The sequence below is a fragment of the Microtus oregoni genome, unplaced genomic scaffold (assembly GCF_018167655.1).
Source record: "Microtus oregoni isolate MIOR12 unplaced genomic scaffold, Mior012 000008F_ref0000371, whole genome shotgun sequence".
NCBI lineage: Eukaryota > Metazoa > Chordata > Mammalia > Rodentia > Cricetidae > Microtus > Microtus oregoni.
The window spans coordinates 30,941,266-30,954,574 of NW_024543067.1; the positions used below are offsets into that span (position 1 = coordinate 30,941,266).

The 13,309-nt window shown below is 41.7% G+C and overlaps 1 protein-coding gene across 4 annotated transcripts in view; it reads left to right on the forward strand.

Annotated features, from left to right (window-relative positions):
* Positions 1-13,309, forward strand: part of Mtmr2 (myotubularin related protein 2) — a 55,556-nt gene that overhangs the window by 15,072 nt on the left and 27,175 nt on the right. For all 4 annotated transcript variants that reach the window (XM_041656887.1, XM_041656886.1, XM_041656888.1 and 1 more), the window contains 2 exons: positions 6,092-6,197; positions 12,451-12,526. In XM_041656887.1, the coding sequence (XP_041512821.1) occupies positions 6,092-6,197; positions 12,451-12,526 (182 nt within the window). The remainder of the gene's footprint in view (positions 1-6,091; positions 6,198-12,450; positions 12,527-13,309) is intronic.

Consider the following 13,309-nt stretch of genomic DNA (forward strand, 5'->3'; position numbering starts at 1 on the left):
ACAGATTCTTGACTCTGGGGAATCCCATGATGATCAGTATAGACAAGATGTGGAATCCTTAAAGGTTTGTACTTTAACGGATATGGGAGACAGAATAAACACATAAGACAAAATGTGATGCTGTGGAAAGAAAGGAAGGAAGCAGGTGGAGGATGGGTTGGTAACAGTGCATTTTAAATAAGAGAGCCCCATGTGAGCAACAGTTCTGACAGGAACAAAGGGAAAGCAGGAATGTGTGCAGGAAGAGTTATCAGGAGTGGTGCCCAAAGGTGCAGGGGAGCCCTAGAGCAGATAGGAGATGAGGTCAGGACAGCAGCAGATAGTGAAACAATGCGTGGTCATTTTAAGAACTTGGACTTCCCTAGCAGTGGCATGGGAAGCTTAGGATAGTTGAGAGGAGATGAATGATGATCAGCATCTTCCAAAGGCTGCTGTATGAAGAATGAATAAGAACAGAGCAAGGCATCTGTTTAGGAAATCATTCTGGAAGAAGATTGCACACTAGCAGAAGAGGTGTGTCACAGTGGAGAAATGTATGTGTTTTGAAGGCCAAATAATTTCTTGAGAAAGTGAAAAGTGACTCAAGTTTTTGGTTGGAGGAAGCAGAAGGCTAATTGCCATTTACTAAGATATGAAAGACTTTGGAGCTGGGTAAAGAAGCGTAGAGTTAGGTTTGGGGTCTGTGGAGGTACTTAAATAAGTCATTTGCTGGAATCTGAGAGTCTAGAGAGAGCTCTGGAGTTGACCGGAAGTCAAGCTTCCCTTGTTTAGAGGTGGCACTGTTGAGAGACCAGATGAGATTATTAAGGAGGGAATACATATAACCCCAGGGGAAAGGCTCAGGGTCCTGATGGAGGTAAGGGACAGTCCAGTGTGAGCCTGAGGCCTGGAGGAGGGACCATTTCAAGAGACAAGAAGAGTGGCTTCTGAATAGGGGGAGACTGACTCCATGGGCTCCACACGTGACTCAGGTTGTCATCCTAGGTGAGTCAGCCTGAGGTACCTGGTGTAAGTTGTCAGGGCAAGCCCAGGCATGGTGACTTCCCCATTTTGTCAGCAGTGCAGGTGATTGTTCTCATAAGCTTCTCAAAAGCTGCTGGCAACAAAATTAAAGGATACTGTTTGGAGTAGTCCCACAGGTTGTTTAGGGTTTGTGATCTTTGAGCTCATAGAGATCCAATCCTCCTGCCTCTGCCTCCCAAGTGGTAGGATTAAAGGCCTGTGCCACAACTGCCTCTTCGGGCTAGAGTCTTAAAGGAAGTGTTCTCTCTAGCCTCTTAAGGAGCCTTTGCCTGGGAGAGGGGCTCTTGATATATCGTACATAAATGCACACACACAGGACTCCAGAAAGCACAAACCTTGCTTTTCTTTCACCCACCATCTTTCCCTAAGTTTCTTTTTTATTTTATCTGTGTGTCCTCATCGTGGCCTCTAAGGGGTTTGATTTAAATCATCCAGTCTTTTGATCCTTGTTCTTTCACTCATGTATTTACCAACAAGGACTTTGCAAATATCTGCTTGTTGCCAACTGCATAGGAGATTCTAGGGACAGAATGGGGGTAAATAACATTCTTCTTTCTTGACATTCCCCTTCTTGAAATTTGTGGTCTTATGGGATGTAGTAATTTATTAAAACACAAGCTATGTAGGAGCAGATTAGGATAAGTGGAAAGATACAGAAGCATCAAGTGTCATGAGCTTGCTCTGTGGGTCCCACATCTGACAGGATTCCTGAGGAGATGATGTGTAATAAGTCTTTTGTCCTACCAGCCAGCTCCCAAACAATGACATGGAGACTTCTTATAAAAACTCAGCCTATGGCTTAGGCTTATTCCTAGCTAGCTCTTAAAACTTAACCCATTTACATTAATTTACTACATTCTTTTCCATCTTGAACCTCCTGCCTCTTCTCTGTGTTTTCCAGCATCCCTTGCATGCCTAGATTCCTCCTCCTCTTCATTTCTTGCCCCAGAAATTCCACCTATACCTCCTGTGTAGCTGTTTGTTCAGCTTTTTCTTACGCCAGTCACAGCAATACACCTTCACACCATGTACATGTATCCTCACAATAGTTCCCCCTTTTGTATAAATTAAAAGGAAAGGTTTTAACTCTAACATAGTAAAACCACATACAATAAGAACAATTATCAACTAAGAATTAAATTCACAATTGCTTAGTCCATATGTATTTGGCAGATTTGGAGAAAGTACTGTATTATCTATTTTAGTGAGTCCAGAGTTTTATACTTAAACTGTTTTCTATCATAACTTATATTACTACCCTAAAAATATCTTCTTAGGTAAACAACTTAAACTTTTATGTTTCTTAGCCATATAAATTTACATCTCTTATGTAAGTTTCTTTTCTGAATTTGGTAACAAAGAAAACTAGAACCATCTCATCTTCATCAGAGACCCCAGAAGGAAATAACATTATCTGAGTAAACAGTGTGACTTCCAAGACTAAGTAAATGACAGAGTCATCTGGATGCCTGGGTAGTCACCAAAGGTTTCTCTGCAGTATTCAGGCATCCATCCTTGGTCTACAGGCTTAGGATATCTGATAGACTTTTCTGTGAGGAAAATTTAGAAAGACTGACTTACTTTGTCTTGGCAAAGCTCAGCAATCTTTTTTCTTTGTGTCCTGCTTGTCCAGTTTGTACAGTGTATTGTCATCAGTCAAGGCAAGGGCAGTTTCTTGCCCAAATGGCTAGCTTTGACACAACGGAAGTGAACTCCACATGGAGATTCTTTGGTGCCCACCATCCTTTTATGAAGTAGATTGGTGCTGCCAGGAGCAGATGTGTCTCACTGTCATGAAAAGCAGGGTATATACTTCAGTAAAGATGGAAGAGCTTGATCACCTGACCTGGCTCTCAGCCAAGATGGTGGCGAAGTCACCTGACCCCAGTCAAAATGGTGGCAGCCACGTGTTGTATGAAAAAGCCATAATTTTTGAGCTGTAAGGATTTTAAGCCTAATAAGAGGGACCTAAAGGTGTGATCTACCCTGTCACTGAGCCACAATGCCACACCACAAGCTGCAGAGGGGAGCAAAAGGCTGGAACTGAAAAAACTGCACCATGCCATGGCTGGAATATAAAAAAAGCCGGGGAACATGGATGGTTGCTATTCACAGCCAAAATCATGAAAACCCGCGAAACAGCGGCACCTCAAGGCCTATAATGAGAACATCTCACCGTATAGGTGGGGTGCAAATCAGCACGAACACCCAGGACCCATGAGCTGGCCGTCCCCTAACTCCAGGTGGGGTGTTATGGCCTGGCTGGATCCGGTTGGTTGAGGTGACTCAGAAACCAGAGAGACCAGAGGCCGCTCCGAGTGGCGGTTTACCATGAGGGAAGAAAAAGAAAAGAGAAGAAATGGAAAAAAAGATGAAGAATCTGAGGAACCCTGGGTCCTCAGTCGAATGCACCGTATGAGTGTACAGTGCTAGCGCGGGTTGACTGGCCCTGGGTCAGTCCAAACACGATTCCAGTTAAGGGAAGCAACCGTAGCAGAACAGGGGAGACTCACCGCTTGAAGCCGGGAAGCGGGTGGTGGGAGTTGAAAAAAAACCCTGATTCAGGGTCCTGACCCCGGGAGAGGAGTTCTGGGCAGGAGCGCCTATCCGAGTCACACAGCACCAAATGTTATGAATTTTTGCTGTGGGTCCTGGCAGCTTGCGTCGGGTCCACAAACCAAGGTGGCTGGTCCCCTGGGCATCCCCAGCGGCTAGCCATGTGGGCGATGGGTAGGCAAGAGGCAGACAGATAGGCACACCATGCAGATGGGTTTGCTGTAAGCTGCCGGGGTCCCAAGCAGGGACGGTGCCCAGGACCACACAGATGGTCTCCATGTGACTGCCACTGGTGGGCAAGAGAGATGGATAAACATACTATACAAAATAAAGTTAGACATTTATTAGATGGGTTGTGGAGAGGAAGGAAAAAAGGGGAAAGAGAGGAAAGAGAAAGGAGAGAGAAGAGGACAGAGAGAGAAAGAGAAGGGGGGAGCGGGAAAAGGAACAGAGAGAAGCCAAGATGGCGAGGGAGGGATGCCACCATGGGCTAAATAGTGAGACTAATTTAAAAGTGTGTTTGTGTGTGTACTTATGTGTGCACGTATGTATACTTTAAATCTGCATTTTAAGCTTTAATGCACTGTCTTTTCATTTTTGACTTCTTTTAGACTATTTTGTGCTGATTTAGATTTTGTAGAAATAAAAATAAGAACATAATTTTTATCCTTGAGGACTGAGTTACATATCTGAGACTAGTAAATAATAAGATAATAAAATAATAAAAGTAGAATGTGATCAAGTATCAGAAATTGTATAAGAATTTAAGAAAGTAAGGTAACTGTTGAGTGTGATTATTTCCATAGTCATTCAGGACAGGCTCAGTGAGAGTCTGGAGTCAAATGTGCAAAGGGTCCCGGGCCTGTCTACACCTCCAGCTTTGCCGAACCACACATGGTTCCTTGGATGTTCTTTGTGCTTTGATGTTGCCATACCTTTGTAGCAGTTTTTTTACTCATGAAAATTTATTGGATGACTCCTTATTTTTAAATGTTCAGTTTTTTAAACTTATAATACTGTGTTATTCCTATAAAATAGTATTAAATGATACATTGTGTAAAACACAATGTATGTTACAGATCCCCCTCACACTCAAAAATTCTAAGGCCCTCCTACACTTCTTTGTGGATGTAAAGACTCCTCAAACAGCATGTGAATACATTTTTAAAAAAGAAAATTAATGGGAAAAAATTTAATAGCACTGTACTAACCAGCCTTAAAACCAGGGCTCACTCTAAATTGAATGCTGACTTTTATAAGTAGATTATCAATAATGCTTTGTGGTCTTAGAGCATGCTCACGAATCAGCACCTGAAACACAAAACCGTCTGTAATTACCACTTTAGTTTGTTTACTGAACCATCTGGTTTATATCCATGGCAACATAACTTTTCAGTAAAAACTATGTGGCTGGGTTTTTTTTCTCCACCCAAAACCTACTCTTTAATGTAAAATATTAATCAACCTGCTAGTGAGACACTAAAAAGAGAAATTCAGAAAAATAATCTTTAAGTCTTAGCTATTTTGTTGCATCAACATAGACTGTTTGGAGTGCCAGTCAGATATCATGCCTATGTACTGTGGACAGAAATTCCGTGCAGTGTTTTTTGTTTGTCTTTTTTAGTGGCCTGGCAGTTTGCTCTTTCAGGATTCAGCTCAAATGCACTTCTATGTTCCTAGGCACTGGGGTGTGGGGGTGGGCTGCTGCAGGAAGACTAGGTTCCCTGCCAGCCTACTGGCATTGGCTACTTGCACCTAAACTGAAGTATTTTTGCAAAGGGCTGGAGTACAGCTCAGTGGAAATGCAGCCTGGAATGCACACGGTCTGGTCAGCCCTTGTGTTGTAGAAAAGGCTCCCATCATGTGCCATTGCCTACGTTCTCCCTGAATTTTCTGATGTGTGTAGAGGGGAGAGCTCTTATCACGTGGCCTGTTTATTCATTTGCATGTTTTATCACAAGCTTGTGAGCCACATGTACATGGGGACTATGCCAAATTTGCCTTTGACTTGCTGTGCCTGATGTAATGGTTTTGCATATTGGAATGGTCTTTAATTTTTTTTTTACATTTATTTATTTTGTGTGTATTTGTGTTTCTTTGGGTACTCATGTACATTATATTAAAGAACAACTTGTGGGGAGTTGGGATCGAACTTACATTGTCAGGCTCTGAGGCAAGCACCTTAACTTGTTGAGCCATTTCACTTACCCCCTCCCCCATGGATAAATAACTGGATGGAATTCAGAGTACTAGGAAAAGTACTAGGAAAGTCTATCAGACTTGAGTGTCAAGCATACTTAACTCTTAAAGAACAGTCTGTAATTTTTCTGTCTTTAGGAACCATGGAAGAGACAACCCAGGACCCACTTACAATGCAGTTTGTGTTAAATATTGGAGTTATAAATGCTTCCAGTGCAGGTTGCAGTAAATATTGGAGTTATAAAGCAAACATCTAAAATTGGTCTACATAGCCCCATTTTCCAAACATACTGTGTGTTTTTATATTTTGTAGTGCTTCTACTTCTCATTCAGAGAACTCGGTGCATACGAAGTCAGCTTCTGCTATATCTTCAGATTCCATTTCAACTTCTGCAGACAACTTTTCTCCTGATTTGAGGGTATGTATGCTGCATGAACATACTGAGGATATCAGGATATTCATACTATTCAGTGCCTGGCCAGCACTATCAGTAGAACCTTTAGTAATTATGTAGTTACCTAATAACAGAGAATTTTCTTTTTTTTTTTTTCCATGTACCAAAACCTGTTATCTGGAGTTGTTTTTTTTTCTTTTTAACCATTTTTTTTTAATTGAGAAAAGGAGAAAAAAAAAAAAACAAGTTTCCACCTCCTCCCAGCCTCCCATTTCCCTCCCCCTCCTCCCACCCTTCTCCCCCTCCCCCCACTCCTCTCCCCCTCCCTCTCCAGTCCACAGAGCAGTCCGGGTTCCCTGCCCAGTGGTAAGTCCTAGGTCCTCCCCCCTCCGTCCATATCTAGGAAGGTGAGCATCCAAACAGGCTAGGCTCCCACAGAGCCAGTTCATGTATTAGGATCAAAACCTAGTGCCATTGTCCTTGGGTTCTCATCAGCCCTCATTGTTCGCCATGTTCAGAGAGTCCGGTTTTATCCCATGCTTTTTCGGTCACAGTCCAGCTGGCTTTGGTGAGCTCCCCGTAGATCAGCTCCACTGTCTCAGTGGGTGGGTGCACGCCTCGTGGTCCCGACTTCTTTGCTCATGTTCTCCCTCCTTCTGCTCCTCATTGGGACCTTGGGAGCTCAGTCCAGTGCTCCTGTGTGGGTCTCTGTCTCTATCTCTATCCATCACCAGATGAAGATTCTATGATGATATGCAAGATATTCGTCAGTATTGCTCTAGGATAGGGTCATTTCAGGTTCCCTATCCTCAGCTGCCCAAGGAACTAACTGGGGACCTCAGCTTGGGCACCTGGGAACCCCTCTAGGGTCAAGTCTCTTGCCCACCCTAAAGTGGCTCCCTTAACTAAGAATTGTGGTTCCGTGCTCCCCTTTATTCCAGACCAGACTGGCAAGTTTGAATGCTTACTTACTATTTTAAAAATTTATGTTTCTTTCCATAAGTTAATACTTGTAAATATCTTGTTTAAATTTTTTGTGGTATTCTTTTCCTGATAGCTTCCATATTAAGAGGGAGTAATAGCTATCATGCACTGAGAACTTACCATAAGCCACCAGTTGCTCTAAGTGCTGAATTTACATCATCTCTTGTAATACTTGTGATGTTCTCTCATGTCTCCATAGTACCTCAGATTAAGTAATTTGTCTAGGAACGCATAGCTAATATCATAGCTCATCAGTTGTATTGCCAGTTGCATTAGTCAACGTTCTCTAAAGGTACAGAACTGATAGAATGAAAAATATGTGTGTAAAGGAGATTTATTAGAGTGTCTTGCAGGTATGATGTGAGTAGTCCAATGAAGGCTGTCTACTGATGGAAAGACCAGAAAACTAGTAGTTTGTTTGTAATGTGAGACAGTGGTCTTATACACTGTAAAGATTTGTCACTTTTTTTTGGTTTAATAAAATGCTGATTAGTCAGTAGCCAGGCAGGAAGGATAGGTGGGGTGACCAGAATAGGAGAATTCTGGGAAGAGGAAAGGCTCAGTCTGTAGTCATCACCCAGACACAGAGGAAGCAAGATGAGAAAGAATGCTTCACTGATAAAAGGTACTGACACACGTGACTAACACAAACAAGAACTATGGGTTAATTTAACATGGAAGAGTTAGTTAATAAGAAGCCTGAGCTAATGGGCCAACCAGTTTATAATTAATGTAGGCCTCTATGCGTTTCTTTAGGACTTAACTGCTGCGGGACCTGGTGGGACAGAAACTTCTTATCAACATGTGCAGTCCCAGTCTGGTTCTGGAATCCCAGAGAATTTGTAGAGAGCTCCTGGTCTTTAGTTACGCTCTAGAAGTAGATTCTAACAACAGTGAAAGAATGCCTCAGCAACAGAATAGATTAACTTTACCAGCAAGAGTGAGGGCAAGCAGGCAAAACACAAAAATGTCCTTCTTCTATGTCTTTTTATATGGGCTGCCACCAGAAGGTGTGACTTAGATATAATGCTGATCTTCTCACTTCCAATGATCTAATCAAGAAAATCGTTCACAGGAGTGCCCAGATGCTTGGGTTTTAACTGATTCCAGATATAGTCAAGTTGACACCAAGATTAGCCACCACATCGCTGTTTTGTCCTGTTGAGTCCAATTTTATAGTTACTTAAGCACTAGTGTGATGGCTCTCTGGCAGCAGGGAGGAACAGTTTCTATGAGCTGAACCCTGTACAGCTGTACAAAAGCACATTTATTGATTATTACACTAAAGTTGTTATTTGGGTAAAACAAGTTCCTCATACTAAAGCCCTGATCTAATCTGTGTGTTTCATGAAGGAAATATCACACCTTAGTTTTTATTGTGTATTGTGTGCAGTACCCAATAGTGCAAGATGCTCCAGGTATGCCAGGATTGTCCTGACTAAAGTGGCACCACAATAGCTGCTTTAGCTTTTTTTCTATATAAACTGATTCGCCCATTAGCTCAGGCTTTGTATTAGCTCTTATAACTTATATTAGCCCATTATTTAGTACATGTTAGCCACATGGCTCAGTAGCTTTTTCAGTGGGGCAGGTCACATCCTGCTTCTTCGGTGTCTGGACTGGAATCTGCTTTAGCTTCTTCAGAAGAGCAGCTTAATAGATAACAAAAAACAATCACTATTTCCACAGTGATTTCTTAAGTACTTCCAGAAAACAGTTCCATTTTAAAGTTTAACCACAGTGAATTTACTAATTTTTCCTCATGGTGGAGAATATAAATGTCTTCAGCAGGGAAGTTCTTTGCTGTTGAATATTTATTGAGAATACTATCATTTTCATTTAAATAAATACATGAAGATAGTTTAGGAGTATCTATAAAGGTTCTAAAATATTTGTCATTATTTTTGTGAAACTTCATGAAACATTCGATTAGAGGCATTTCTCCAGCTCCAAGGGTTGTCTTCAAGGTCTGTGAGTGCCTTGCTAATGACAGTGGCTTCCTGCTCTGTTGACTGGAGGGAATGGTGCAGGCTTGGTGCTAAGTAGTGTGCTGTTGTTGTTCTTACTAACACTGATAGATATGTGCTTTTAGCTATTTTTGTCTGTTGTTGGATTAATAAATTACTTTAAAAAGTACTTTAAAAAGTAAAATAGGGCAGAAGCTTGATTTTGAACTGTTTTGATCTACTTGTCAGATCTTACTAATTAAAAACAGAATTGGTTGGAAATGTAATCTTTTCAGTTAAAAATAAAATTTGCCTCTATTGTCACCATCTTTACATAAAGCAGTGGTTCTCTACTACTGGGACAATACTCTCAAAGATATTTATGATTCTTAACAGTAGCAAAATTTCAGTTATGAAGCAACAACAAACTAATGTTCTGGTTGGGGTCACCACAACATGAGGAATTGTATTAAAGGGTTTCTGCATTAGGAAGGCTGAGAACCACTTGGCGGAAAGACTTCTTTCATTTTCTTAGGATTCTATATATACTTTAAGTAATAAGTGGTTGGCTCAAGCTTGGGCATAATGAGGATCAGAGTGTTTATTTGTATATAAAATATTTGTTAGTCTTATTAGGTCAACTTAATTTTAGATCAGTTTAGAGTTGAAGAAAAACTGCACACTGCTACCCCTCATAGGTCACATATGGTGTCTCGTGTTGTTAATGTCTTATGTTATTAGTATGGTGTGTGTCGCATATAGTGGACCAATACTTATTCTGGTTACTAAGGTAGCCTTTGATTCCGATCTCCTTAGTTTAACCCAGTGTCCTCTCTTACCCAGATCATTTGACCTTTGTGTTTCTCAGGCATCCCAACACTGTCCAAGTTCAAAGACTTTGTTTGCAAAAGTGACCAGATGTTCTCTAGAATACATACCATTTTAATTATTGTTAAACTGGGGTTCCAGGTCTTGGAAAGGCCTCAGAGATGAAGTGCTGTCTCCTCAGCCTTGACAGGGTTCTGTCCTGTCACCTCGTTCATCACCACCATGTGCACCGTACTGATTGAGGTGCTGAGTTTATTCCATGTATAGTACTGCCTCCTTATACCTAGTCTTCGGAAAGAAGTTGTTGCATACAACCCTGTAAAGTTTTTTTTGCAGCCTAACAAGTGGCCCAACAAACCTCCCCACTGACGCAATAATCCAAGTCAGACCAAATCAAACTGAATAAGAAAAATCCCAGGTTTGATGGATGCCAGTGCTTCCAGTGGCCCTCAGGCTCCCCCGGGGAAGAAGACTTGGAAACCATGGAGAGCGGAAAGGAGAACCAGATGACCAATGTTGGTTCTCTGAGAGGCAGTTTAAATAGCCTGTGGAAGTGGTCTTGACCCTCTCTGGGGAGGAGGGGTCACCATTTGGCAGGTTTTTTTCAGAGGTAGAGTCTGGACTGCAGCAACTCCCAGGGGAGGTGGGCTTGGTGTGGAGCTTCCAACTACACATGGCAGACTCCTTGGATAAAGGGGTATCGGGGCTAGGGTGACACTTTTAACCAAATATCGCAGACTTTTTGGATAAGGATGTTAGGGGCTGAGGTGATGCTTCCAACCAAACAAGCCCATCATTGAGACCTGACCCAGGGAAAAACATCTATGTAGTGTTTTTGGTATTATTTATGGGAGATGTATTTCTCTGCCCTCCTTTTTTGAGTTAGTTACCTGGTCATTTACTTCATTATGGGTCTTAATATTAGTGTACACCTTACAGTGACCAGTGCTCTCACTGTGGAAGCTGCCACTGGGAAGATATTTTGGTAAGGTCCCACACCCTTGGTGATGTTTAAAAGTTTACTTTTTGCGTTGTGAGGTGCTCTTCTATACTGTTCCCTGGTTGTAGCACCATAATCTAATTTTTCAGAGGCTCCTGATTTCTTTTTATCTTTGATTTATTCTTTGCTATGTAAACAATGGATCTTGGTTATATCTGCTCTTAACTACCTGCTGCAATTGCCCCTACCACCTAGTCAGCTGTCCCCCTCACTTCCTGTTCCCTCCTCTACCTTCCCCTCACTCGCTCTGGTGGCTTCTTCTTACACAGGTACCCATAGCTGCAGTGTGTTTACCAGTGTAATGGCCACCACATATCCAAAAACGCTCTCCAGAGTTTTCCTTTCCATCCTTTGGCTCTTGCATTGTTTCTGCCCCTTCTTCTGAGGTGTTCCCTGAGTGCTCTCTCTCTCTCCCCCACCCTATGTGTGTCTGTGGGGGATTGGGGGATGCATGACTGGCAGAGTGGGGATACAGATTTAGGGCCAAGCACTCAATAGTAACTTATTCTCAGCATTCATTACTGACCACTGTAGAAAATAGCATCTCTGGCCAAGAGGGCGGCAGTGGCACTCATGTTCAGCAAATATTTAGGGGTCATCTGACACGACAGTATGACCGTGATTCTGTGTCTGTTTCTTGGGAAAGTAGAGCATATTTCTCTGGATCAGGATTTAATTTAATACTTTTTTTCTAATAAGTTGGGAAGAAAAGGGTTTATTTAGCTTACACTTCCACATTGCTCTTAATTGTTGAGGAAATCAGGACAGAAACTCAGACTTGGCAGGAACCTGGAGGCAGGAGCTGATGAAGAGGTCATGGAGTGGTGCTACTTCCTGGCTTGCTCCCCTGGCTTACTCAGCTTGCTTTCTGAGCACCACCAGCCCACAGTGGGCTGGACCCTCCCCCATTGATCACTAATTTGAGAAAACACTTTACAGCCGGATTTCATGGAGGCATTTTCTCAACCAAGGCTCCTTCCTCTCTAGTGACACAAAACCAGCCAGCACGGGCTATTTATCAGTATGACTTAAAAATTCTGTAAATAATAAATGTACACAAGGATCTGACTTTGTCCATTGTAAATGCACTCTGCACCCTTGGCATGATTCATTTGGAAGGGGAGTGGGCTTTGGACTTCCCTACTGTTTTTATGGAACCTAGACTGTTGTTTTAGCTTTGTGACTTTGAATAAGTTAACTGCCTTTTGGACCTATATTTCCTCACCTATGAAATGGGGATACAAAACTTGCTTTATTTTTATGGTGTTTTTAGGATTTATTGTGAAAATAAGCAGTTTTTGATATGAATGTAAGATCTTATGATTCTTAGGCAATCAGGAAATACTTTTAGAAAAATAACAGATTCATATTGTATGTGGCATTATTACAGTTTTTATAATTTGATTTAAAGTAACGCAATAAGATTATAACTTCAAATAAAAGCAAACAGCCTGAATGAAATTTGAATGAAAATAGCCTTTGAATAAAAACTGTTTCCTTCTTGCACACCCCCGTCTAGGTCCTGAGGGAGTCAAACAAATTAGCAGAAATGGAGGAACCAAGCCTGCTTCCAGGAGAAAACATTAAGGACATGGGTCTGTAATGGTATTTTTAAATTGTCTCTTTTGACTGTGCACAGCTGCTCACTCCCCTGTGGCTCCCAGCCTGTGTGCTGCAAATCCAGATCAAAGTTGTTGGGAGTGTTCCTGTCTGACTATTCAGAAATAGGCAAATTTATGTTATTCTTTTTAGATTGTTGCTAAATTCTGTGAAGAAAAGTTTAGTTATTTTGAATTACTCCATTCAGATACTGGGTTGTCTAGCTAAACACATTGAACAAGCAATTTTTATTAAAGTGCAGCCTCTCATTTGCTACTTTTTATAATTTTCTTCCTTGGATAAACTCAGGTTAATTTTTGAATGAAGTCTTTCATGTCCATTGCAGAACAGGTGTTGTGTTTGGAAATGGTCTGCTGCCCAGTGCAGTGCTCATAATTTAGATTCTACAGTGGGAATGAGCAGAAAAACTGTACTTTTGTGCTCTTGTTTTGTTAATGCTAGCTCACAAAAATATTCCTAGATTTTGAGGAGTAGAACATTAGGAGGGTGAAGAAAGCACTCTCTTTTCTAAAGTAAGCACCGTCTCTCATATATGATCAGTCATACTCTTTTTTCTCTGAGTGTCACTTCTAGTGTAAAACAGGCATGCCAGAGCTAGGACGTGCCCTCAGAGGGACTGGTGGTAACTGCCAGCTTTGCTTCTTAGCATTGCCTGCCCTTAGGATTTTGACACTAACTTCCTCCATCTTTGTTCCTCTCAGCCATGTCTATGACTAAGCTTGATCTGGTGATCTACTATTGAGTTTACATATATCTCA